A 27,099-nucleotide genomic window follows, 5' to 3' on the forward strand; every position below is an offset into this window, starting at 1 on the left:
TTCTCTTTCTCTGTTTTAGAATGCTAGAAGAGAAGGAAGAGCCAGGCTTTCTCACTGGTTTAAAGATTCCTGCCCCATGGGCTGCTGGGAAGACTGTGGAAACAGTCCACCCTGTCAGAGACAACTATAAATTTAAAGAAACTGTCCACATTCCAGGAGCTCGCTGCCTGTATCTTAGATTTGATAGCAGGTGCTCGTCGCAATATGACTATGACAAAGTAAGCACAAACTGGTGGTTACTGTTCCACCTCCAATGAGCTAATTTTTTAGATGCTTCTTATTTTTGTTTGCTGCTGGTCACCATTCTTGACTCATTTCTGTCTGCAGATAGATCCCTAAGGAGAACCTTCCTAAGATAATGTCTTGAAGTGTAGTGATTGAGGGAGTTAAGGAAACACCACCACTGTGGTCTAAGTACAAGGTTTTAATGACATGTTGAAAGCGTAGTTTATAAGCTTTCAAATGCTTCAGTCTGAGTGGAAGGAAATACTCCTTTTCATTCTGTTTCCCTCTGTGCTTGAAATTCCTACAGATGTCTGATGTCTGTTCATCTAGAAAGGTCTCACTGCCCAATTCTTGGGGCTTCTCATGTATCTTTTGGGAAAAGATGGCTTTTTAGAAGAGTTGTAGATGTGTTAGGGTCTCGTTTATATTTATTTAAATATTTGTTCTTTTTTGCCATTACATCAGGGTCCACATAGACTTTGAGGAAGAGTAGTTTCCAACCTGGTGGCTCAGCAGTTATAAATAAAAGGAAGCATTTTAGGGGTTGAAGCATTTTCATTTTCTTCTATTTATAATTGTTGAATTGTAAACCATCATGTTGAACTTAGGAGGAAAGGCTAATGAAGCCGGGATATGTAACTTATGAAAGAACAACTGGAGGATTATCTGATAGCTTTGTACAGCCTATTTTTATGTAGCTTGTTAGCTATCTGTTTTCTCTCTCCCTTGTGAACCATGTGAGGGCAAATGGTCTTAAATCCTATCAGGCGAGGTTTTTAGGTTAAAAATAAAGGACTTCTTAACTGTACATACTATACATACACATAACTGGGCAAGTTATAGAATCCCCTTCCTCATGATCTTCTAAGACAGCGAAGATTCCCAGATGTCTGGAGGGGTTTGACTTTGTCCCCAGAACTTACCATAGCTGGAAGCAAGAAAATATAGGCGATGATCTTTGGTGGATCTCTCAAAAAATATATCTCCTAGCATCAGTCTACCCCGCTTCACAGCTCCTGGCATTAGCTACCCCTATTTCCTAGGTCCAGGAGAAGTGACTATTTAATGTGGAAATTGTGGAGGTTGCCATTTTAGTTGGTGTCATTTTGTTTCTCCTTTAAAAACCGTAATTTGCTCTGTCAACATCTGTTTGTACTAAAAAAAAAAAAAAGTAATTTGCATTCTGATGTGCACTAACTTATGCCTGCAGTAGACATTAGTTTTAAAAGATGAAGCACAAAGAGGCTTACTACACGCATAAAAGTACGTTTACTTTTCCAGTGGTACCTGGCTGATGTCAGCAAAATGTCCAAAAGGGTAAGAAATCACAAAATGATAAGTGTCCAGGCCTAAAGATGGAGCTTTTAGATCTGAACTTAGGCACAGTGAGAAGCAGCCAGAGTGCATTAGAAGACAGGGTTTGGTATTTACAGAAGCCAGAGCTTTATTTTTCCTCTGGAAGTATTTGAATGCCAAATGAGCTATAAATGTTTCTCCTCCGTATTTGGAAAGTTGGTCGATTGGTTATAAAAGAATAAGAAAAGTATTGATACATGAAAACTGACCCAAGAAGAAGCAGCCCCCTTTCTGGCCCAAATTTGTATCATTTTCTTTTTATACATTAAGCAACATTCTAGGAATATATGGCTTATTTTCAATTTGTTGCATTTTTTAAAATCCTTATTCATTGATTCTTTTTGGCACTTTTATTTTGTTGTTGTGTTAGATATAATCATCTTTTCGTCTGTATTTGCTCACTTTACTAATTAATTTTGGGGAGGACTTAAGGGGTCAAACTATACCTGTTATTAATGATTTATATGTTAATAGTTAAGATTAAACTATTTCAAAAATATTTATGTATAATAGTTGAGTTTAACTATTTTAATGTGAGGTCCCCAAGCCAAGTAGAGTGGGGTGATATAAAAAATATGCTTTTTATTTTAATGGCTATTATTATTCTGTGGCTGCCCTGTAAATACCAATGGTTGTATCCAAATTTTTATTGGTTATACCTAAAAAACAAAATCAAGAAATATTAGTTATAATTATACCAGTGCCTGGTTATAAATGTATTTTTAAACAGATTTTTTTGCAGCCTTTTTATTTGTAGATGTTGTTTTTGTTTTTCTTTTACAGTCTAACAGTCTATTTTCTGTTTTGAAGTTGGTGATATACGCGGGGCCTAACACAAACAGTAGGAAGGTTGCTGAGTATGGAGGCAATACACTGGGATATGGCAGCCGTAGTGTCTTAGGAACTGGTTGGCCGAAAGACTTGGTGAAGGTATGGTATCCAGTCATAATCACTTCCTAGAAAAGAAAAATGATTTCACAATCCTCACGGGCCCAAGAAAAAAATTTGCTATGGGGGCTTTTGTTGAGGTGGGGCCGCCTTGCTAGTCTTGTCAACTCAACTTCGTCTATTTGGAATGACCCTCCTTTCGCTTGTAGGACATCAGATCCCTGTTTACTCCAGAGCTGGCCTCCCTTGCACAGGTTACTCCATGGACAGGTTATCACAGCATTTTCTTCCCCGTCCTTTAAAAGGGCTGCTGGTTCGTCCAGCTTACTTCTTCTCTAGGCTCTCTTTTGCAGGTAGCTTAGAACCACGGAGCCATTGGAGTTTTAAAGTGTTGAGTTAATGTGTTCAGATGAATTTGGGCCTTTGAAGCAAAAATAATGATCCATTTCCAGACTCATGAGATTAGGGCCATGCTTTGTAACCTGGGCCCTCGAACTACTTATTATGTGTCTGCCTAGAATATGAATAAGAACTGAAATGACCATTGAAACCCAAAAGTATCTCCAAAGTCTGTTCCCAGAGCCTTTATTTCACATACATTATGTATCCTCTTTAATTCAGCCATAGATAGCAAGCAAGTTAACTCAAGGGGTATAGTCTGGAATGTACCCAAATCTGGGTCTGCGCAATACTTTGTAAGTGTCCTCTGATTTGGTGCCTTTTGTTTGTTACTCGTGGAGTTGGTTCTGTTGTGCACAGCAAGGTCTTGCAGCACTCGGTCAGTGTTCTTCAAGAGCTCTGGTCGTTTGCCTGCCTTGTTGACACGAGTGAGATGGGGACGAACCTGGGGGAGGCCAGAAAGAATAAAATCTGAGGAATTTGTTAGAAATTACACTCAAGGTTTGATTACTCTTTATTTTGATCCTGCTTTGGGGCAATTGTGGCCCATTTCACAGATGCCTTGTCCCAAAGGCTACCTGGTCAAGAGAGACACCTAAAAGACTGGCATCTAAATGAGGGGATGGAATTCGAATCAAAAAGCCAGTGCGGAAAGCAGTGAAATATTGCTATGCTCCTTTTGAAAATAAGTCTGTGAAATTTGTTGCTCTCTTGTAAATTGTATGTCTTGTTTTTAAAGTGCATTTTCCCTCCCTTAAATTTTAAGGTGGAAGGAGATACAGTCACCTTCTCCTTTGAAATGAGAAGTGGCCGTGAGCACAACACTCCTGATAAAGCTATGTGGGGCTTTGCTTGCACAGTTCGCGCTCAGGTACATGAATCTAACCACTGCTGTGGGCAAAATGATGTACTTTCTCCTACGTGCCTTGGTTACATGTATCACATCTGCCTCGGAAACGGAGCAAAATATGAGCCACTGGTTCATCCATCTCTTCCATTTGGGTAGTAGTCAATCACTAGCAGTTAGTAGTAGTTTTACAGAATAAAAGCAGCCATGACCTAAAATCAACTGAGCAGCACAGTAATAACCCATTGCTAGGGGCTCCATCTTCAAAGCCTGGGGAACTGCCTTGACTCCAGCATCTTTCCATAGGGCAAAGAAGACTCGAACGCTTAACAGAAGTAAGCACTTGGATTCTGGGTTTTAAGAGTTGTAAGAGTTCTACTAACCCCTCTAGTTGCCTGAGTTTAAAACCATATTTTAGACTTGGAGGCTGTTTAAGTTTAACCAAGCTAAGACTCTCCAGAGTGGAATTATCTGCTAGAATGTAAGCTCCATGAGAGCAGGGATCTGTGTTTTGTTCTCTGCTGTATCCCAGGCATGGAGAACATCTCCTGGTACACAGAAGGCATGCAATAAACGTTTCTTGGATGAATTCGGTGCAGTCATGGTTTGAGCACAGGCTGGAGTTGATGCAACAAAACAGTGATTTATACTTAGGCACAGCAGAGAGGAAGCTATTGAAAGAATCAGAGCTTATTACATATGATTTGGGCCATTTCTAATACAGAGTCTTATCAGCTATTTTCTCCCCAGAATTGTGTTGAGACTTCACTCTGTGGCCATTCCAGTGCCACCATCTAGTCATGATGTTGGGTGCTGTGCCTGTGTCCCATAGCAGTGATGCATGGGTGCGGCGCTGTGAGACCCTGTGGTTGGGGCCAGGGCAGCATGGCGCAGCACAGGGTGACACGCTCTGCCAGCGTCCACTGACCGCTGTGGTTTACCCCTGTCTGCATTGTAGGAGTCTTCGGAGGATGTCTCAGGAGGCCTGCCCTTTCTGGTAGACCTGGCTTTAGGTCTGTCTGTGTTAGCTTGTTCCATGTTAAGAATCCTGTACAATGGACCAGAAATTACCAAAGAAGAAGAAGCCTGTCAGGAGCTCTTGCGGTCCAAACTTTTACAAAGGTAACAAAAAGGTTCAAACTGAGCTAGTATTGCCCACAAAGGAAAAAGAACTATGTGGAAAACTACTTTAGTACATTTCCCGGCTGATTGTGCCTGCTGCCTGACAGTCTCCAGTGTGTCACTGTGTCTGAGAAATAAGATAAAAATTACACCACAGTGCTTTCTAGCCCTTTACTAAATTTCAGATTACATCCTTGAACTGCATAAGCTTTTCTCCAGCCCAGTTATTATATGATTAAATTGAATGATCCCCCAAAGGATGGGTAGATGTGTAAGAAAACAAACATAGCAAAGCATTTATTGTAGAATCCAGACTGTGGATATATGGAGATTAACCATGTAATTCTTTCCACTTTTCTGTATGCTTAAAAGTTTTTATAATTAAATGTTGGAGAGGACGTAGATTCCCAAAGGTATGCTTTCACATAGTGCCCATTTTTCTTTAGCTTCTGGAGAAGGTTTCATGAATAAATACTTAACACAGAATGTGCTGCTTCATGTTTGATGTATCTGCAGACTTCAAGTAGCTTTCCAGTAATGTTGATGAGAGAGGAAGTGAGAGCCTCTTTTCTGTCTGCTCAGGTGCCAGTGGCAGGTGGAGGCCAATGGCGTGATCTCCCCTGCCCTTACTCCGAGTCCCTCTCCACTGCCTCTGACCATAGAGGAAGACAGAGAATTCACCTACCCCTCTGACGTCCTCGTGCCTCCTGTTGGGAACTACTTTGATCTTCCCCGGATCAGGCTGCCTCCAGGAATCATGATAAAGCTCAGGGAAATTTCTGGGCGTGCCAGACCTCAATTTAGACCAAGTATAAAGTATGTTGCTATGTAGCATTTTACTTTTCCCAAAGAAAAAAGAAATGGCTGAACAATTGAAGGGGGCGTTTTTCTTCCTGTGATCTAGTAAAAGAACCTTTAATTTTATTTTTACTGAATGAATATTAACTGAGTGTTCTCGAGAGCCCAGCAGATGGTATTCCGGATTAGTGGTTCTCAAAATCAGCAGCATTTGTACCACCTGGGAACTTGTTAGTTCTTGAACCCCATTTCACACCTACTGAACCAGAAACTCTGAGAATGGGGCCCAGTTATCTGTGTTTTGACAAGTTTCCCATGTAATTCTGATGTATGCTAAAGTTTGACAGGTTTTAGGTTTTTCTCAGGTAGTTTCACCTTCTACTAGTAGTCAGCCTCTACTTTCATTTCCAAAGAGTCTAGAGGCGTGTCTTTATTTTTGACCCCTAAAGAGATGGTGAGGGGTCTTTAATCTAGAATGTGAAGTTCTGTAGCTACAAATGTCTTTGTGATATTCTTGCTTATGGTATGTTTTGCAGACTGCCTCTGCCTCCTGAGGCAAAACTGGCCATTTTGGAGAGAAAATATTAGAGGATAGATGAAATTTAAAATTAAAAAATAATGCAGCAGAAAACACTATTGTTTTCAGCCCAACATCCATATGCACTGAATACGGCAATCCGTAATACTGCACAATTAGTGGGTAAATGTTGCCGAAGATCTTTTTTAAGGCTTAGCCCTATTCCACTTCTAATATGACTCTAGCTCAAAATATACCAATCATAGAAAATGGAGTCTCTTTAATTTTGATTTTCAGCTTTGTCAGCCAATGTAAGTTTTATCAGTTAATATACTAAATTAGTTGACAATTTAAGACTCCCACAATGCCATTATAATATCCATGCTTCTTATTCTATTGTAATAAGAGATATGGTGAATATTTAATATATACTTAAATCAAAGCCAAATCTTTCAACCTATAAAATACAGTATTGGGAAGCTGAGAGAATGTCATATACCTGACTAGTTTCTATTACGATCACAGAGAAGTGATTCAGCCAGACGTGATGGAGGAAATGGTGGTGTCATGTGTTATTAAGCACTTGAACTTGGTTGATGCACTGCAGTCCCTAATAAATTTCCAATATCAAGAAGAACATGCTGAGGAATATGATTTATTGTGTAAAATTATGGGAGAGACCTTTAAGAAACTCAATGCCATGGAGAGACAGCTACAGGTAAATGAAAGCTAAGACATTTATGTTTGTCTCATAACTGTTAGAAATCATTTCTTTCCTAGAAATATAAGAAGTTTAAAATGTGATCCAAATTTTTAAAAATTACTATTATGACTAAAATTTCCAAATTTACAGATTGCACTTGTTTTTATTTTGCATCTATGTACATATTGTTTTAATTTATCTATCAGAGTGTTGCAGAACTGGAACAGAAATGGCAAAGTGAGGTTGAGGATGCTATGCAGGGGAAACTGGAGAACAACATGCCTTTCTTTTACGATTACCATTTTAACGAGGTGAGCAAAGTGTATGGTTTATCATTGGGGCATTGTCATTTATGGAGCAAAGGTTTATGCTGTGTGCATACAAGTAAAATAATGTCACTTCCTAAAATGTGGCACATTCCAAAAATGTACCCATTCTTTAAAAGAGGTTAAACGATTGTCTTTGGCTTTTGACAACTAAAATTAAAAAGACGTTAAATTAAAATTGATTAAATCAACATGCGATATAGAAATGATTATTCATCAAGTTGTTTTTTCATTGATAGTTAAAAAATCTAAAGAAGTTGTCATCATTGTTAAATTTTGCTTTCAAGCCTTAAAAAACAAAACCCAGGTAGAATTATAAACCCTGAAGAAATCCCCAGAAAGCAGCCAATGCCATTTTTAATCATTAAAATATCAAATAATAGCTTAGAAATGTGCTTCTGGCATAGAAATATGGACCAAAGGTGGTGATTTTTTCCTGAAATTTTCTGTTCCTTTTAGCATATGTACAATAAAATTTGGTTTTTGCAGATCCTGCATACCATCTTTTCTTGATTTTTCCTTCTTTAGAACAAAATGAAAGAGCTAGAACTTTTGTGTTCAATGAAGGAAGTCTCCTTTGATGGAAATGATCTTGAAAACATGGTCCTATCACTGAGGTTAGTGATGTTAACAACTATTAAGGCTAATTTATCACCTTGATACTCAGAACAAATTGTAAAGGTGTAGTCTCTTCATAGGTTTTTTAAAAATATTGGTAGTTGGTACTCATTTGGTAAATTGGAAGTTTTGATTTTAACCTTCAAAAGTTAGCATAGGCACTTGAAACTGAGAGAAAGGAACTAAAAGTGGAGAAAGGTTATTACCCTGATCCCCTTGGGGAAAGGAGGAAGGTAAGCAATGTTTATTAGGTTACTTTGGCTGAATTTCCCCTCTGTCTTCTCCTAGCCTTTATAATTTTTTTTTTAATAATTATTTTTGGCCAGCTAGAGAACAACTAAATGCACATCAGTCTTTCTTTATAGGGAGAAGTTCCTACAGGAAGTGAATTCTCTTATTCAGAAACCTTCACACCCACTGGCCAAAACGAAGACATTGGTGAAGAGTTTAATGAACCGAGCTGAGCTGTTGCTGCACGTGACCATTGCGGCCCAGTCGGGCCTCACGAGAAGCATCTCGGGGACCCCTGCAGAAACACCAGGTACTGTGCAAAGACAGCCCTTTATGGGCTTCTAGCCCTAGTCTGCTCATAAAAGGTACATGTGTTGCTTTTTTAAAAATTTGCTACAATTTTTTTCCTACAAAGGGAAAAAAGGAAATTTCAACATTTTTTATTTTGCCTTGTACTTTCTCTAGTCATGAAATTCTTACTTTTCATTAAATTCCTATGGTGTTTTGTGAGTCAGCTGAGCACCAGTGGCACCTCCTAGCCTGCCTCATTAAGGTTCTCTCAGGGGCATCTAAGGAGCCCGATGACATGTATTTATATGGTTTATATATTAATATATGACATATATATGATCTGGTTTTCATAGTAACATATATAATTAGCCAACGTTGTGAATCTTGTAACGCATCACTTTTTCCTCTTTTCTTGAAGCTGAGTTTGCATTTCATTTTTAGTAATTATGTGGAACCTTGTGGCATGTGACTTTGTGTAAGTTACATGTTGCTAAGTCACATTTTAATTGTTAGCCTAAAAATGCATCTCTCAGAAAAATCAGTGAGTCTTCCTACTTCAGACAGGATCCATAACACAGCATAGCCCACAAGTGTTCATTCTGAACCTGAGAAAAAACATTGTTTTCAACGTGTTCTTAACAAAGACGTTCTTAAATGAAAGCGTCCATATTATCCAGCCCCAGTGCCCACTGAACAGTACGGTGGAGCAGGCAAACTTGTTTTCATCCCAGCTGGTTGTCCAAGGCTCCTCTCACTTGGAATGGGAAGTCTAGAAGGACTCTTGGGGGCGGGGAGGGGGGGACTCCAGTATTAGGAGACCACACCCTGAGAAGGTCAGGGGAAGACACCGGTTTGGGGAGAGACATGTACTGAGTGTGTGGCACAGTCCCATGCCAAGATGGTCTGCTACACATACCACATCCCTGGCCACACAAGCTCTTGATTAACAAAGTGTCCCTTTTATGGGCTTAACTGCTCAGTAAGGCTGGCAATGCCTTGCAAGAGGCTCTTGACCTCAGATAATGAACCAATAATATCCCAAGAGATAATATCAGTTATAACTTTTTTAAATTTAAGCTGTCTAACCACTCTTAAGACAGATACAAAATAGCCTTTTCTCTACTTTCTCAGCATCTTTTTTACTTAGCTGATCTTTACAGATAGTTTTATCTTCTTCCATGTAAGTATTCTTTTATAAAACAACTATTTCCCTGGCTGGGGTTAAGGACCACATCTTATAGGAAGAGCCAGTCGGATTCTAGCTCAAGTGTGATATTTATTCCCACCAACAATGGTCAAAGCAAAGGTATCACCAAATGACAATGTCAGCTAAATAAATCTAGGATTAAATGGGGGTGACAAAGGCCATCTCTGAAAAAAATGGATCTGGATTTATTTGAATTGAGAAATTTGTGCTTTCAGAAATTACTTTATGTCCTTTCTTGCATTTTAGAGTGCTTATGTTGAAGTGCACATTGATAGCTATGAAATTGAGTGAATTTTTCAGCCTTTCTTGGGAAAACCAATTTAATAAGAAGATTTTCATTTTTCAGGCTAACATAATTTTTAACCTAATATTCAGGTTATAAAAATGGCCTAAAAACCGTCAGTGTGCTGTGCCAGCCGTACTGGTGGCTGAACTCTGATGCAAAGCAAAGGCACGGTTTGGGAGTTCTGGGTTACGTTTGCCTGTTGCTGTGTAGCTCCTTGCTAATCCGATAGCAGAAATGTTAGCCCTTTTATTCCTTTTTTTTTCCAGCTTGTAAATCAGCTTCTGAAACAAAGGTGATATCTCATGCTGTCCGGCAGCCTGTTTTTCTTCGCAGCATGTCAGCTCCTTCTGACCTGGAAATGATTGGTAATGAAGATTTGGAATTTACTAGAGCAAATCAGAGGTAAGTGGCTAATGGCCAGGGTTGGGTTCCCACGCGCAGCTGAACGCATTCATCAGAACAGGCTCCCTGAGCGTGTTTCTTGCTTGCCCATCTAACGCTGCTCTGTGTTCCCTGTAGGCGTCGCCATGTGACCAGCCACCGCAGCAGCTCCTTTACCCTCCTGCAGTCGCTGGCCATTGAGGACAGCAGGGACAAGCCCACCTACAGCGTCCTGCTGGGGCAACTGTTTGCTTTCATCGGCACCAACCCCGACCAAGCTGTACGTCACGTTTTGCAGACTGCAGATGAATCGCACCTGGCAGCGCGAGGCGTCTCGGAAACAGTTGGCAAGACTCAGGTGTTACCTCTTTCTCATGCATTTCAGGTGTCCAGCAGCAGCTTTCTTTTGGCCGCGCAGACAAGGTGGCGGCGGGGAAACACTCGCAAGCAGGCCCTGGTGCACATGCGGGAGCTGCTGACGGCCGCTGTGCGAGTTGGAGGAGTGACGCATCTTGTGGGTCCAGTGACAATGGTCCTTCAGGGAGGACCCAGGTCAGTTGTTTCTATTAATTTGTGGTATCCTGTCTAGAATGGGCAGAAGCTATTCCGAAGGTTATTCCTGGGGCCAAAACATAGGCAATGGTATTTGCTAATGTTTTTCCCTAAGATATTATATTTTTATAGAATTGGTACATGCTTTTGCAAAAAATGCAGTATCTTAACAGAGTAAAAGTCTCTTTACCCACCTTTCCCTCCTAAATTCCACTCTGTTCATTAATAGCTTATTGTATCAATTATATATACATAAACAACTATTTAATTCTCTGTAAACATAAGTGTGTAATTTTTTTTTTTTTTTACTTATATGCCTTTCTGTAACCATGGTGGTTTTGCTCATCTCTGGTTGTTTTTTTTTTTTTTCTTTCCCTTTGGAGATAGGGTTTCACTCTTGTTGCCCAGGCTGGAGTACAGTGGCCTGCTCATAGCTCACTGCAACCTCAAATCCCTGGGCTCAAGAAATCCTCCTGCCTCTTCCTCCTAAGTAGCTGGGACTATAGGCGTGCACCACCACATCCCAGCTAATTTTTTTAAAAAATTTTTTGTAGAGATGGTGGTCTCACTATGTTGCCCAGACTGGTCTTGAACTCCTGGCCTCAAGTGATCCTCCCACTTTGGCCTCCCAAAGTACTGGGATTATAGGCATGAACCACTGCACCTGGCTTCATCTCTGCCTTTTCACATCAATATATATAGGTCTACATTGTCATTTTTAAGAGCTTCATGGATCTCCATTGTATGGACGACCATTTGTCTTTTTATTTAACTCGTCCTCTACTGTTGACACATAGGCTCGTTTATTTTCCCTCCCTCCCTCCCTCCCTCCCTCCCTTCCTTCCTTCCTTCCTTCCTTCCTTCCTTCCTTTCTTTCATTTTTGTTCGGTTTTGGTTTTTGCATAAATGACAGCTTCAATCAACATCCTTTTGCCTATATTTTTATATACCTTGGAAATTATTACTGGATCCATTTCTAAAAACATAACTACAGATACTTTGAAGACGATTTTGTAACTTATTTGTGAGGAATTTTACTATTCATGTTCCTTGCTGGGCTTCAAAGCTCTTCAAGTAGAAATAGAAGCATTTCTCTATAAACCTTGGACCAGAACTGCTGGAGCTGCTGTGTCTCCTGGCAGTTCTTTGAGGAATTCTGGCCGACAAGCAGAGAGACGGTGGCTGGGAAAGTGTGTTAACTAACAGCTGAAGTGAATATCTTGAGAGATTGCTATGTCAACTGGGAGAGGTCAGGGTTTTCTTTAGAAACAACTCCAAAATCTCAGTGGTTTAAAAGACAAAATTTTAGGTCTTATCATTTCTACTGTGGGTCCATCCTGGCTTGTGGTAATCACAGAGAGGAGGGGACTGTCACCTTGAGAGCTCTCAGCTCCCTTGTCAGAGCTCCAGCTCATTGGCCAGACCAGTCCCTGCCCACCCAGCGCAGGATGCTCAGAAGGAAATGCTCAGTGATTAGCACTCGTGATCGCCACAGCCTAGTTCCAAAGTAATTTCCCTCAGTTATAAGTGTTATTTGTCAGAAACTTGAAAAATGCAGAAAATTCTAAAGAATAAAATAAAACCACCTCTAAGTCTACCATCTTAAGATAACATCTATCAGTATTTCAGTGTCTTTGTTCTAATCATCGACGTCTCCTGTAGTGTTGTGTTTGGGTAGCACTGTATCATGTTCTTGAAACTTAACTCATTCCCTATTTTTAAACTTTAGGTTAGTTTTATTTATTTATTTTTGCTATTATAAACAATATTGTGTCTCATATCTTTGTGGATAAATCCAGATAGTTTCAGTTAATTGCTATAGAATCGGCCTATGTTGTGTTTTTACCTTGGGAAAGTCTAATTTTATATCAATAGGGCTCTCATACTATGCTCATAATTAAAGTGTAAACTTGAAATCTTTGATGTTCTCATTAATTAAATTGCATTTAGAGTATTCAGTGTTGCATGGTATATTGTGTATGTGTCTTAAATAACTGGCTTCATTATCAAATAAATTTGGGAAATGTTGGATACCATTTCCCTGTTCTTAGAGAGGCTGTGCATTTTAACCTTATTAAAGGCTCTGAAAAGTCCTGCAGCAGAGAACCTTGTTTTACTTTCCCTAACCCAGGATTCCCCAGACTTTTCTTGACTGTGGACCACTGTGTTTGAAGCACACCTAGAAATTTGCCCAGTGGCCTTGTGTGGTTTGGGAAACACTGAGCTGGGTGTCCTCCAGGATCCCTTCAGTGCTTGAATCATCCAGACGCTCTGGGTTTCTCAACAGGACTCTTCTGCTCTCATAGTCACGGCCACTGTTCCCGTCATGGTTCAAGAAGCCTCAGCTCTGGTTTCTGTTTCACAGAATTGAAGAGCTGACATGTGGGGGGATGGTCGAGCAGGTCCAGGAAGCCTTCGGCGAGACCATGACCTCTGTCGTGTCTCTGTGTGCTCGTTACCCCATCGCTTGTGCGAACAGCATCGGACTCTTATGTACCATACCTTACACCAGGTAAGCACGGAGATACCTTTTATCATATGTCAGTTATACCACAATACAGCCAATTAAATAAAAGTTTTTAATTTAAAAAATTGGACTTTTTGCTTTGAATATCCAGTGACTAAGTAAACAAGCTGTTCTCTTGACAGATACCTAAAGTTACTGCATAAATTTCTTATTATTGAGTTTCTACATGACCAAATGCAGCCATTAGGGTTACATTACATTGTGAAGATAGGGATGTTCAAAGAAAAAAGGTCCCTAGGAAATTACTGACATATTTGGCAGAAATATTTTGCATATGCACATTTATTTCCTCTCTTAGGTCACTTAATTGTTTGAAGATGTCGAGTGATCATGGAGTCATTCTTTGAATCCCCTTATAACAACACATAACATTTTTCTCATTATGCCAACCTGAGTTGATTCCATTAATTTTTGCTTTGCTGTTCTATATGAACAAACCAGATTTTTGAAGTTCCTTATTTATGAAGGGAACCATCATTATTAGGAATAGTTTTGTGTTTAACTGTACATGGCAGCGTCCTAAGTTGTAGCCAAAGAACTATACTGACATCCTTTATGCCCATTTGATAATCTGAACCTCACTTGCGAGTTCCCTGAGGTCGGGCAGTTATTTGTGTTTCGTGCAACCTGCTCTCCGTTGCCAGGAGTGAAGAGAAGTGCCTGGTGCGCAGCGGCCTTGTCCAGCTCATGGATCGACTGTGTAGCTTGAGCAGTCAGACTGAGTCCAGCTCCAGTGAGAAACAAACCAAGAAGCAGAAGGTCGCCACCATGGCCTGGGCCGCCTTCCAGGTGCTTGCCAACCGCTGCGTCGAGTGGGAAAAAGAAGAAGGTGAGAAGCCAGACTCCTTTCCAGAGTTCACTGATTTCTCCTTATTGGTGTGTTCGTTTGCTGTGTTTCTGTGCTGGATGGGGACGGAGAAAGGATCTATTTAATTACATAATCTGATGGGTTTAGTCAGTTGATGATTTCATGAGGGCCTTTTCATCAGTGTGGTTCTGTGAAACTTCTGGCTGTGCTGTGACACTAAACGATATCCTAGCACCCTGGATAACCCCAGAAGATTGAGAAGCTATTTTTCATTATCTTCTTGTCAACACTGCTAACAGTGTCCCAATATATTTTGAAGTGATTTTTTTAGTTGCATTTTCAAGGTAATCTTTCCAAATTAGACTTTTAGTGACCAATTCAATTTTAAAAGTAAACTTTTTAGTGACCAATCTAACTTACAAAGTAAACTTAAAGGATAAATTTCCCCATAATATCCCAGGTCTGTGTATACAACTTGTTTACTCATTCACTGTGCATTTTAGTGTCTGGAGAGCTTACTGTGTGCCAGGCAGATGATGCGTAAGGCATTGTCCTCTCTTTAAGGAATGTGGTCTGGCAGGGAAAACAGACCAAAGCACAAACACCTGCGGTGTAGCCAGTGCCACAGTGGCTGGAAGCGCAGTGCTGCGGGAGTGTGGCGGGTCCTAGATGCCGGCCGTGCTAGGATCGGGCAAAGCTTCCCAGAGAAGCACTCAAGTTAGTCTTGAAGGATGAAGAGGACTTGCAAGCAGAACAACCAGCGAGTGTAGACTCCTGGATCCAAAAGAGCATGGGAAGTTCAGGAAATGACAACTTTTTGTGGCACTTATAAGGGGTACTTGTGGGGCTCTGGAATTACAGTGCCTGTGGAAAGATCCAGAAAGGAAGGTATGAATTAAAAAATCAAGATGGGTCAGGTGTGGTGGCTCACTTCTGTAATCAAGGTGGGAAGATCGCTTGAGGCCAGGAGTTTGAAACCAGCCTGGGCAACACAGCAAGACACTGTCTCTACGAAAAAAAGAAAAAATTATCCGGGTGTGATGATGTTTGCCTATAGTCCCACCTACTCAGGAGGCTGAGGCAGGAAGATCACTTGAGCCCAGAAGTTTGAGTTTGCAGTGAGCTATGCTCACACCACTGCACTCCAGCCTGGGTGACAAGGCGAGACCCTGCCTCAAAAATAAATAAACTAATTAAATTAAAAATCAAGATGTTTTTATCACTAGTAAAATGATAATTCTTCCCTGTCAAATATGTTCCTTGGTTATATATATGGATTAATTATATTCGGTTTTTATTAAGGGTAATGTCTGCCCCCAACATTGAATGATTTTTTAAAGTAACTATTACCTTTTTTCTGCATATATACTATCTAACACTAAATGAAACACAGAGCATGATAAAGAAAAACTAGTCAAGGGCAGGGCTGGCCACACCTGCAGGCCCTCCATAGCTCCCTGGGGTTTTCACCGAGCTCTTTCTCCCTTTTGCTCTGAAGGGGGCTCCACAGAGGCCGTGCACTCGGGCCTGGCCCGTCAGGTGTCCAGCCTGCTCACTAACCATCTCGCCCGAGCAACTGAGTGCTGCGGCAACCAGGCTGCCGGCAATGACGCCCTCCAGGATGTCCTTAGTCTTCTCAACGACCTCTCAAGGTACGGGGGGCCCAGTGCAGGGCTGCTTTCCCCTGGAATGACTGGTGCTGGTTGTCTTTGGAAACCTCTCGATTACTAGGCTGCTCGACACACTCCTGCCTCAAGAATAATGATAAAGAAAAAGTCTTGAAACATAGCATTTAGTTCTAAAATGTGAAGAGTATTTAGGTGAATAGCTATATCATAAAATAATGCATATTATCATTTGCTTTAATACCTTACTGGCAGCAGCTGCTAGCCTTTCGAGCTGTGTTCAGTACCCCAAAATCTTACCTTCATTATAGCTAGATTAAAGAATAACGAGTCAGGGCCTGTAATTAACTCACTTTCTCATGCTGTGTCTTTAAAAGAAGATACTCTGTGGTGGTTTAATACCCCCTGTGTGAGCCATGAGGCCCATAAAAGCTTGTCCACCCACGACTATTTTCCTGCTTCCGCGTGGCTCTATATGCTTTCTTTGTGGAATATAACAGTTTCCGCTGTGGCAGATCCAGGGGCCTGTGCAATGCTGTATGATAGCTTTGGTCTTGAAACGCTCATTAAGAAGGAATAAATGATGAAACTGAAAAGCTCTCAGTTTGGGTTTCTAAGTCTTGGTGCTCCATGAAATCACCCTGAATCTGGGATCTCAGTGAAGTGAACATCAGAGATCAAAAAACATTCAGAAATCTTTTAAATATTTTTGGTCATTTGGTCTCATCAAATGAATATAAAAAAAAAACCTTAGTTCTTCTTCACAAAAACATTAGTGCCAAATCCATTTCTTCTTCATAAACTCTGATTTCATGGTTTGTTTACCTCACTTAGGAAACACTTGCTTCTGAATGTCTGTAGATCTACATTTCTAGCATTGTTTACCTTTTCTCCCCTTTTTCCCAGGAGTCACATAGGTAAAGCCATCCTGAGCCAGCCAGCGTGTGTGTCCAAACTCCTCTCCCTGCTGCTTGACCAACGCCCGTCCCCAAAGCTGGTCCTTATCATTCTCCAGCTGTGCCGGGCGGCACTGCCACTTATGAGCGTGGAAGACTGTGGAAACGTGGAGCTCCCGCCCTGGAGCTACTCTGTCCCCTCCTTAAACAGTGAGCAGGAGGATCCCAGCGACCCAGCTTCCAAGATCGCCTCCTTGCTCTTAGCAAAGCTGGCAGATTACGTGGTCCCAGGTAAGCAGCTCCTGAGCGGGAGAACGGCGCTGCAGTGCACCTTCCTGTGCATGCTTGCACCCGTGCTTCCTGTCCTGAAAGGGACTGACAGAGCCGGGAGCAGGGATGGGGTGGGGGAGATTCCAAAACCAGTGTTTTTCATGTGTAGCAGAGCTGCTGAATCAATACTACAATCTTTCTGAATGGGTTTTGCTTTTTGCTTGAAGGATGTCAGACAGTTCTTTCTCCAACTGCTTCCGAACCTGACACCACATTGACAAAAACCAGTCCCAAGAATTCCTTAAAAGGAGATAAAGACCCTGGAGAAGAGAGTGAAGCGGTGGATGGCAAGCTGTCTATATTTATCCATAAGCGGGAAGACCAGTCATCCCACGAAGTCCTCCAGCCATTGCTAAGGTGACTGTAATGATTGTGATAGCTCCATGTCATCAAGCACTGCCCGTGGTGCAGGCACTGTGCTACGTAAGCCCTTTACGTATATTGACTGTCTTAGCCCTCTTAACCCTAGCAAGTTACTGTCATCCCTGTGGTGACACCTGAAGAAACTGAGGCAGAGCTGAAAGACAGACGTAGGCCTCTCTGACCACAGAACCCAAGCTCTGAACCCCACAACTTGGTACTGCCTTTCCAAACCCAACAGAGAGCTGAAGCCCTGTTGACAATGTATTGTCTATGGGAAGCCTACAGTGGGACTTGGGCTTTGAGAAGGAATAATGCAGTTTGGTTTTCAGGTGTTGGCATCCTTCAGCTGTTGATAAATCTAGGGATACTGTGGACTGTGAGGTAGAGAAATAAGAGTCATTTTTTAAAGCTTTAATTCATTAAATTATGAATGATATGGTTACTCAACAAGGAAGTAAAAATATAATTATTGTCCAAATATTACTTAAGCCTATAGGGACTTACGAGTGAGATTCAGGGCAAGAGGAAGGCCTGCCACCTAGCACGGGGGAATTTAGAACAGATGTCTACGGAAGAGTCCTCTCTTCCAATAAATGATCCCATGATGTCATCCTCATAATTGGATCCCTTGTCTGCCATTATGGCAACGGAAAGCACTAATGGGATAACGGCGTAAACTGAGCAGGGCTTAGATGGAGAAATCTCCAAGAAACATTCCTGAGCATTGCAATCCATCATAGTACAAATTTGGCGAAAGATTTTTTTGGAGAGCCAATTTCAGGAGGCAGGAGAAGCTGAATTATTAGAAAGGAAGATCCAGTCATTGGCCGCAAGACACCAGATTCAAGCCGTTGTTAAAGTTCCCTTTGGGATGTAGATGATTTCCTGTGTGCCAGGCCGTGCCTTTATTCTAGGTTCACATCGCCGTTTTTGTTCAGCTCTTTTGTTGGTGCATCGTTTTCATGTAGATTTTTAGATATTGTTACAACTCTAAAAACAGCTATTGTTCTGGGCCCTATAAATAAGCAGTAATAAATCATTTCCTTTTTGAAAAATTGAGAGTCTTACTGTGGATTTTAAGAGCCAGTTTTAGCGTATAATGAGGGCCCGACCGTGCCTGGGTGAACCATGGTGTGCGACCCACCTTTCACAGTGCCTGTAAGGTGTGCTCCGCTCTCTGCCTGCCTTTTTTAGTAGCTCAGAAGGACGGCCCTTCCGACTGGGTACTGGCGCCAACATGGAGAAAGTTGTGAAGATGGATCGAGACATGACCAAGGTAACCTCATGGAGGAAACCTGCTCCAACAAAACCCATCATTGAAGAGTGTTTGCCATGCTTTAGATTTTCAGGAGAAATTTTAAAAAGAGAAAATGAGCTCAAGTTCCTAAAAAAGATCCAGAGTAAGAAAGTCAGTGGCTCAGTCCACTTGAGACCAGGAGTTCAAGACCAGCCTGGGCAACCTAGCAAGATCTTGTCTGTACAAAAAAAAATTAAAAATTAGCCAGGCATGGTGGCACGTGCCTGTAGTCCCAGTTACTCGGAGGTTGAGGCAGGAAGATCGCTTGAGCCCAGGAGTTCAAGGTTACAGTGAGCTATGATTGTGCCACTGCACTCCAGCCTGAGTAACTAAGCAAGACCCCATCTCAGATACATACATAGATGATTGATAGATACGTAGATAGATAGAATTAGTCAAAATCAGTTTGTCATTAATGCTAAATTATAATAGAGAACTTTCATTTCTGACCTAGAAATTTTCTCTTCCCTCTTTTAAGAAAGTTTTATGGCCTAAAAATAGTTTGAAAGAGAAGAGAGGTGAAAAATTGCTAAGAGAATAACAGATAATAAGAATTATAGACAAATTGCTCATAAAAATATAAAAATATGCCCAGGCACACAGATAATAAAGGAAAGGAATAAAAACAAGAGTAATGTATCATTTTTCACCTGTTGGGTAAAGAAGCATTCGTTGGTAATATCCATGATTGTCAAGGTGAGGGTAAATATATATTTTCAAGTGTCCAGAGATAAACACACAGCGTGTTCTTCACAGCTTTGTTTGAAAAACAAAATAGAATCCATGTACCACTAACCATAAAAATAGAGGATTGATTAAGAAATTGTTATATTCATATAATGAAATATTATACAACAATGAAAAATGAGGTAGATTTATATATACTGATTTGGAAAAGTACCCATGATACACTGATAATTGGAAAGCTGTGTGTGTGGTGAGACCCCATGATTATGTATGTCAGAATTTACATGGAAGAAATCTAGATGACTGACAATTATCTCAGACTGGATGAGGGCGTGAGATGTTTATGGAAATTTAACTTTCTATATATAATATTTTATGTTTGAATTTTTAAAAAATGAGCCTGTTTCACTTAGGTAATGGGCAGGGGGAGAGATTTGAAAAAGTATAGTGCTGGGAAGAGTGAAGTGAATATTCTAAATGTCTGCAAACTGCCCCCCAGGGTGGCTGTTGCGAAGTGATCACAGAAGAGGCCGCAGCCGCCCTTCGGAAAGCGACCAAGTGGGCACAGTCAGGCCTCATCGTCAGTGTCGGGCCACCCGTAGAGTCCATCAGCCCAGAGACTGTGAGCGGACTGTCCACAGGCGACAAAAAGAAAACCGCCCAAACCTCCATTTGCCGAGAGAGGAACTCTGAACTTGCAAGGTAAAAACCTTCCCAAGGTTTTGGGGAACCTATCCACCCATCTCAGACCGACTTTGTCTGTTTTTCGGGTTTTAGTTTTCTACCATCCCCTTGACCTGCTGGAAATGAAGAGTAGGAACTAAAAATATCCATCTGTCGTAGCAATTGCTCTCAAAGTAGAGTCTGGGAGTAATGACCATCCAAGTGGGTCTGAGATTATCATGGAGAGGTAGGGAGATGCTCCCTGGATGAGTGGACATTTATAGCCAGAGGATTCTGAACATTGGCAAATGCCGGTGTCACTACCTTTATTTCTTTCAGACAGTATTTCCCCACTGCCCCAACAGTACACACAAACTTCTTTCTAGGAGTAGAAGGGACGTGTAGTGTCGTATCCCGGAAGTTTGTACAAAGTGTTTTGCACTTGCAGCCAGGAGTGTCTTTCCTCCATCCTTGTGGCTTATGCAGTAAAAAGTTTGAAGTCCATTATTTCACAGGATTTTTCAGATACCCCAGAAAATATGAAAGAAGTGATTTTTTCCCTAATGATAATGTAGCATTTCATTTTTTTAGTCAACAAAAATCCACTTTTTCTTATATAGCTAGAAGATGTTTCCCTCTGATGATAGCCCTGAAAGCCACTTCTGTGCACTCTTAACTGTCACTGGGCATCAACAGTTTTCCGCGTTGACACTTGCAGGACTGATCCTGTCCGCCCGTTTATCAGTGGGCACGTGGCAAACAGCATGGCTGCAGAAGTGATCGCCTTGCTGCATAGCTTGCTGATGGCACCTGAGTCAAATGCTGCTCAGATATGGACCACAACAGCAGAGAAGGTTAGTACAGTGTTGCTGCTTCACTGAGGAAGTGGGGTGGAAGCTAATTAGAATTAGAACCATGCCCAGCAAGGGGTATTTTAGTAAAGAGAGATTTCCCATATTAGCCAGATATACCTGTTTCTCTCCTGGAATTTGCTTTGATTTTGTAGTTTCAACTCTGTTAACCTATATCTCCTATCAGTGCCGGTTCTAATTTTATAGAAGACAGGACAGTATTTTCAGAGAAAGAATGACGGTCCTTGTTTCTTCTCTTGCTTATGTTAGATTGGTACTGACATTAGGAGATCATGCAGCCTTGCTTTATTGGATATGTTAAGTGTACTCACTAAGCCCAAAGGGGCTGCTGTGTGATTTACGCTGCTGAGTGCCCTGTCAGTGAGTAATTCATCATTACAAACAGTCCAGTTGCCTGAAACCGGAGATCTGTATCAGCTCCCCCTTTCCACAGTTGCTCTTCAAGTGAGCTCCTTATAACATGTCCTAAAGTAATTGAGTGTTAACAAGTAGGCAGTATGCTGGCATGATTTTCCTTCAGATAAATGACTGCTTTATTTTAGGGGTTTAGTAATGCAATTTAGTTTGATCCTCTCATATTTCGTTGTTGTGTATCTCCAGTTTTGCCTGATTACATTACATAGGGCACGTATGGGCAAAATGTCCCTGGCTATACCTGATAGTGTTTTGGTCCCTCCCATGTCTAGAGTTCCTTCAACACGTGAGACCCAGGCATGTTGTACACACTTCGTCATCCTTGGTATCAAAACAACCAAAGCTTTAACTCCCAGCACATGGGCTGCTTCTTACATTTAGGTTCTGTCTCGGGCACTGATGTACATTCCACAACTGGGGAAATACGCAGAAAGCATTCTGGAAAATGGCAGCAGCAGTGGCAGGAAACTTGCGAAACTTCAGAGAATCGCCCGCCAGGCCGTTGCTGCGCTGTGCGCACTTGGAGGCTTCAAAGAGACGATCAAGATAGGATCCGAGGTCCAGGTAACCAGCCACCGTTGCCCCCAGGTCATTGCTTCTCCTGTACATAAGCATCCACTGATTGACTGCTCATCTGTAAGACAGGTATCACGCACTCGGTGAGGCAAAAAAACCTGTTCCTTCAAGCTAAATAAGGAATCTGAGAAGCTCTTGAAATCTAATTCACACTGTGCTGCACATTATTTAGATATTAATGCAATACTATATAACATTAATTGCAATACTTGTGTCCTGTAGTATCATTAGTATCAATTTTAGAATTGAAAGTTTCAGATGACAGCATGTTGTGAAGGCCTCGGCAGTCGGTTTTAGGACCTATTGTTTTAATTCATGTCCAGGGCTTGGTGTCTGCATTATAATAAACTACTGCTATAGTGCTGATAATAACAGCTGTAAATTCTCTCTTCCCTCTTGTCTCACAAGACAACTGCTTGCACATTGGAGCGGGTGGGTAATGCTAATCCGTCTCTGTCTCTAGGTTTTAGGTAGAGGAATATCAGGAAGCATTGGAGTCGTGGCTTCTATCAATGAACAGGAAGGTATAGCTACAGTCAGATTCCTACCCATAGACTGTAGAAAGACTTCGCAAGCGTCAGACACATTGACTATCCCATTGTCTAGACTTTGTGTTCCAAGATCAGAGGTAAGGTGATCTTTAAATGTTTCATACAATGTCACTGCAAATGGTAACCATGCTGTAATGAGTAATGCACATGCAAAGTATAGAAGCACAAAAACTTGGTTATCTTAAATTTTACTTGTGTGTCTATCTATATATTGGTCGTAACTATTTAGTAGTAATATTTGTGTGAAAATTTTCATCTAGGACCAAATTCATGTCTTTGTTGGTTAGGAATGTTCCGTGGTATATTGTATTGTTTTGATACGGTTTGCAATTTTCTGTGTGATTTTATTTTTTTTTAACTCAAATTTGAGAATTAACTCCAGATAATAACAGCACCCTCATTTCCTATAAACTAACTGCTTGAATTTAACTTTTTGCCATGCCCCTCCCACCACCATCAGGCATTGCCTCTCCATAAACTGTCCATTACTGAGAAGGTAGTACAGGCAGTCCAGTCCATGTTGCTTCCTCAGGAGGGAAGTCTGTCTATTCACACCTCGCTTCCTGCAACAGGAGATGGGTCAGCTCCTGTGATGGCAGTCGTTCGGCTCCTGGCTGAGATAAGAACAAGGTGAGCACCCTCCCCAGACTGCCTGCTGTGCTGAGTACTACGGGCCACCAGAGTCGGGGCTTAGTGGGTCCACAGCTTGAAGCTTATGCCAACCTGAGTGACAGAAACCATTCTCTTACACCGTCTTTACCACACTTTTTTGCATTCCCCAATTTCTATGCTATAAAGTTTAGCTGGTCACCTAAAAAACAAACCATTGAAATGTCATGTATGGAACACAAACATAAGGCTCCACTGATTTACTTTGGTAAAAGGACTTTGTTCCGTCACAGGAATAACTGCCACTTTTTAAAATGGTTCAGGCCACATTGATACGTATCTGGTCTATCACTTTACAGACCGATGATGGGGGAAAACCAGGCCACGCTCACCAGGTGTTGATGTCAGAAAGGAAAAGAGTCATCTTCTGCAAATACACTTATTTACCATTAAATAGCAGTAACAGGTTTCTCTTTTGACAATGGAACTTCTCAGAAAGTTCTAGCATGTATGTTGAATCAGGTGAGAGAGATCAGCATACAGATTTTCCCAGCTTTTGGATCCCTCTTGCTTCCAGAGCTCTAATAGTGCCCGTAGAACACAGTTTAGGAAACGCTTTCAAGAGATAGGGCTGATTTCTCACCTGGGCACTTGGCGTCTTCATTTAATGGAGATGGCTCCGTTTTTCCTTTGTCTGATCGTCCATGCAGTGTCAGCAGTTGCCATGTGGGAAAAGAGACTTGTGTGTTTCCAAGACAATCCCGCTCAGAAAAGAGCAAGAGCAATAGGGAGTTTGAACCTTGTGAATTGGGGGACAAAATTGATTGAAATGTTTTTCACAGTTGACTTTTTAGAGGATGAACATTGATGACTTTGAAATATTGTAAATCTTTTAACATTAAGAGCATGCCTGGTCATGGCCCAACTTTTAGAAGACAGCTTATTTTGTGAAGAATTCATACAACAGTGTCCAGCAGCTGTTGAAGTTCTTAACCTCGTAGCCCAGGAATGCAGTGCTGGTGAGTTGCTGTTCCTTTCTGTACCGCTGTGTTGTATTGAGTTTTGTCAGCACGTCTGCTATTTGATAATGTCATGTTGACTGTTTTTACACACACACACACACACACACACACACACACACACACACACACACACACACACATATGAAAGAGCTGAGCTCCAAAGACAACACTTACCACAACTCACTTTTATCCCAGACCTAGAAATATAAATACCAAGTTTTCAGTCTATACCAGCTAGGAAATCAGCATTTTTCAATTTAGCTTTAGGACCATGTCAGAGTGTTTTCTTCGTTCCTATTAATTTGTTGCCTTTATTTCCCTATTGAACTATTTATGAACTGTCCTTAGGGCTGGCATATGTATTCTGACTGTTGTCATTGGCTACATTTGAATTCTAAGTGAAGAGTTTACACTAATATCCGTCCTTGTCGAGGGGGAGAGGGAGAGAGAGAGAGAGAGAGAGAGAGAGAGAGTATTTACAGAAAAGTTCAAACAAATACAAAACTCAGGAGACCAATATGATGAACCCTCCTCATGTTTCCAGTATTCAGTTTCAACAATTGTCAACTCACAGCTGATCTTTTTTTTTTTAATCTATACTGAACCCGCTGGATAATTTTTAATCTAAGATATTCTTTTATTTGTAAATATTTTAGTATGTGTCTCTAAAGAATAAGGACTTACAAAACAAATACCCACAATACCATTATCACATCTACATTATTAATAATAATTCTTTAATATTATTAAATATCTAAGCTGGTTGCGGTGGTGAGTGCCTATAGTCCCAGCTACTTGGGAGGCTGGGGCGAGAGGATCACTTGAGCCCTGGAGTTCAAGTCCAGCCTGGGCATAGCGAGACCTTGTCTCTTAAAAAAAAAAAATTATATATATATATATAGTCAGTGTTCAACTTCCTAATTTTCTCATAAAGGTCATTCTTGTTTTTACATTTATTTATTTGAATTGGGATCCAAATAAAGGTCACACATTGTAATTTGTTTCTATGTCAGGCACTGAAACCAGGCTTCAAGAAGGTAACTGTGATGACAACATAAAAAGAGAGAGTTCCAGAGAAAAAGTTAGAATAATGCCAGTGTCTACTCATGAGAGAAAAAGCACCTGCCTTAAGGAAGTACGGAGCTGTCACTGAGTGGCTAGCTTTCCTCAGCATAGTTGCTCAGGCAAAGTTGTCATTTATGCATTGGAATGAGTTTACAGCCTGTTCTGGAAGTTACTTGTTATTATAGCCAAAAATAATCAGTCTTTTCTTTCTTGAGTTTGAAGTATAGGAACTTTTTATTCCCACACTAGATACTACAAAATCTCCTACATTAAGCTTGCTTCATGGCAAACATGCCTCCCTGCTATCGGATAGCCCCCCTGCTCCCTGCCTTCCCCCTGAAGAATTGCTTTTACCCTATTATCATATTTAGTATGATTCCACATATCTGTGTTGAGATATGGCCATGAAACTTGTTACTGGTTGATTGTAAGGACATTGTTGCAGATGTTACTCACTGTATCATCCAGTATTCTATGTATGAAGTAAGTCATTTTAACAAAAATAGTCGGGCTCCTTATGACTAGTTTACTTTTGTTTAATGGCCTTGATGAATCCTGTGACTCAACAGTTTCCCTCTTTGATTTGGCCACTGGTAAACAAAGATCCAACTTGTGCCCCTAAGTGTAAATAAAGGACCAATCACACACCTCACGGCCTGGCCTCGCTCCTGGCTCCTCTCTGACTCTGGACATGCCTCATCTTTCTTACCTCCTTTAACCCATTTCGTGGGATTGTATAATGTCTTGGGTATCCATAGCTTCCATCTTTGGCGTCCATGTGTCTGTAGCTGTGGGATAAGTGGATAAATCTTTCTCCACTATCCTAAACAAACTCTGTGCTTTACTTCTACTGGACTATACTATAGTCCTCCTAAGACATCTTTTTTAAAATTGAGGTATAATTCACATACTATACCCTTTGCCACTTTAAAGTGTACAATTCTTTGGGTTTTGGTATATTCACAGAGTTGTACAACTATCACCACTATCTAATTCCAGAACATTTTCATTTCCAAACACCCCCATACCCATTAAGCAGCCACTCCTCATTATCCCCCTCCTAACCGCTGGCAACACCAGGCTACTTGCCATCTCTATGGATTTGCCTGTTTGGGGCATTTCACATAAATGGGATCATATATAGCCTTTTATGTCAGGCTTCTTTGATTTGGCGTAATGTTTTCAAGGTGGTTCATGTTATAGCATATGTAAGTACTTCATTCTCTTCTGTGGCTTAATACCATTCCACTGTATGGATTTATCACGTTTTATTTATTCATTGATCAATTTATCAATATTTGTTTCTGCTTCTTGGCTATTGTGAATAATGCTGCTATAATCATTCGTATACAAGTTCTTATGTGGACATATGTTTTCAGTTCTCTTGGACATATATACTTGGGAGTGGAATTGCTGGCTCATATGGTAGTTCTATGTTTGACTTGTGAGGCATTGTGTTGTTTTTTTTGAGGAGCCATTTCCCAAAGTGACAACCATTTTGCATTCCCACCAGCAATGTGTGAGGGTTCCAGTTACCTCACATTCTCACGAACACTGGCATTGTCTTGTAGAGTATAGTCATCCATCCTACTAGGCATGAAGTGGTATCTCATTGTGGTTTTATTTTGCACTTTCCTAATGACTAATGAAGTTGAACATCTTTTCACGTATTTATTGGCCATTTGTGTATCTTTTGAGAAATGTCTACTCAAATCCCTTGCCCATTTTTTAATTGGGTTATTTGTCATTTTATTGTTGAGTTATAAGTGTTCTTTATACTCGACATACTAGTTCCTGTTCAGATATGATATGCAAATATTTTCTTCCATTCTGTGGTTTTTTTCACTTTCTTAATGGTATCCTTTGAAACACACAAGTTTTTCATTTTAATTAAGCCCAATTTACCTAATTTGATTTTGCTACTTGTGTTTTTGGTGTCATTTCTATAAGAAACCATTGTCGGCCGGGCTCAGTGGCTCACGCCTGTAATCCTAGCCCTCTGGGAGGCTGAGGCGAGTGGATCGCTCGAGGTCAGGAGTTCGAGACC

At 40.9% G+C, this 27,099-nt stretch overlaps 1 protein-coding gene across 1 annotated transcript in view; it reads left to right on the top strand.

Moving 5' to 3' along the window:
• The window catches only part of HECTD4 (HECT domain E3 ubiquitin protein ligase 4), a 159,619-nt gene that overhangs the window by 84,454 nt on the left and 48,066 nt on the right, over positions 1 to 27,099 (top strand). Inside the window, 24 exon segments of the mRNA XM_045534796.1 lie at positions 20 to 218; positions 2,392 to 2,511; positions 3,635 to 3,739; positions 4,674 to 4,837; positions 5,420 to 5,653; positions 6,678 to 6,870; positions 7,062 to 7,166; positions 7,710 to 7,798; positions 8,165 to 8,340; positions 10,081 to 10,216; positions 10,334 to 10,475; positions 10,581 to 10,747; positions 13,113 to 13,259; positions 13,919 to 14,103; positions 15,581 to 15,734; positions 16,614 to 16,894; positions 17,101 to 17,290; positions 18,491 to 18,572; positions 19,780 to 19,982; positions 20,662 to 20,797; positions 21,611 to 21,793; positions 22,269 to 22,433; positions 22,817 to 22,986; positions 23,869 to 23,984. Coding sequence (XP_045390752.1) covers positions 20 to 218; positions 2,392 to 2,511; positions 3,635 to 3,739; positions 4,674 to 4,837; positions 5,420 to 5,653; positions 6,678 to 6,870; positions 7,062 to 7,166; positions 7,710 to 7,798; positions 8,165 to 8,340; positions 10,081 to 10,216; positions 10,334 to 10,475; positions 10,581 to 10,747; positions 13,113 to 13,259; positions 13,919 to 14,103; positions 15,581 to 15,734; positions 16,614 to 16,894; positions 17,101 to 17,290; positions 18,491 to 18,572; positions 19,780 to 19,982; positions 20,662 to 20,797; positions 21,611 to 21,793; positions 22,269 to 22,433; positions 22,817 to 22,986; positions 23,869 to 23,984 — 3,842 coding nt within the window.

The sequence above is a fragment of the Lemur catta genome, chromosome 21 (assembly GCF_020740605.2).
Source record: "Lemur catta isolate mLemCat1 chromosome 21, mLemCat1.pri, whole genome shotgun sequence".
Taxonomy (NCBI): Eukaryota; Metazoa; Chordata; class Mammalia; order Primates; family Lemuridae; genus Lemur; species Lemur catta.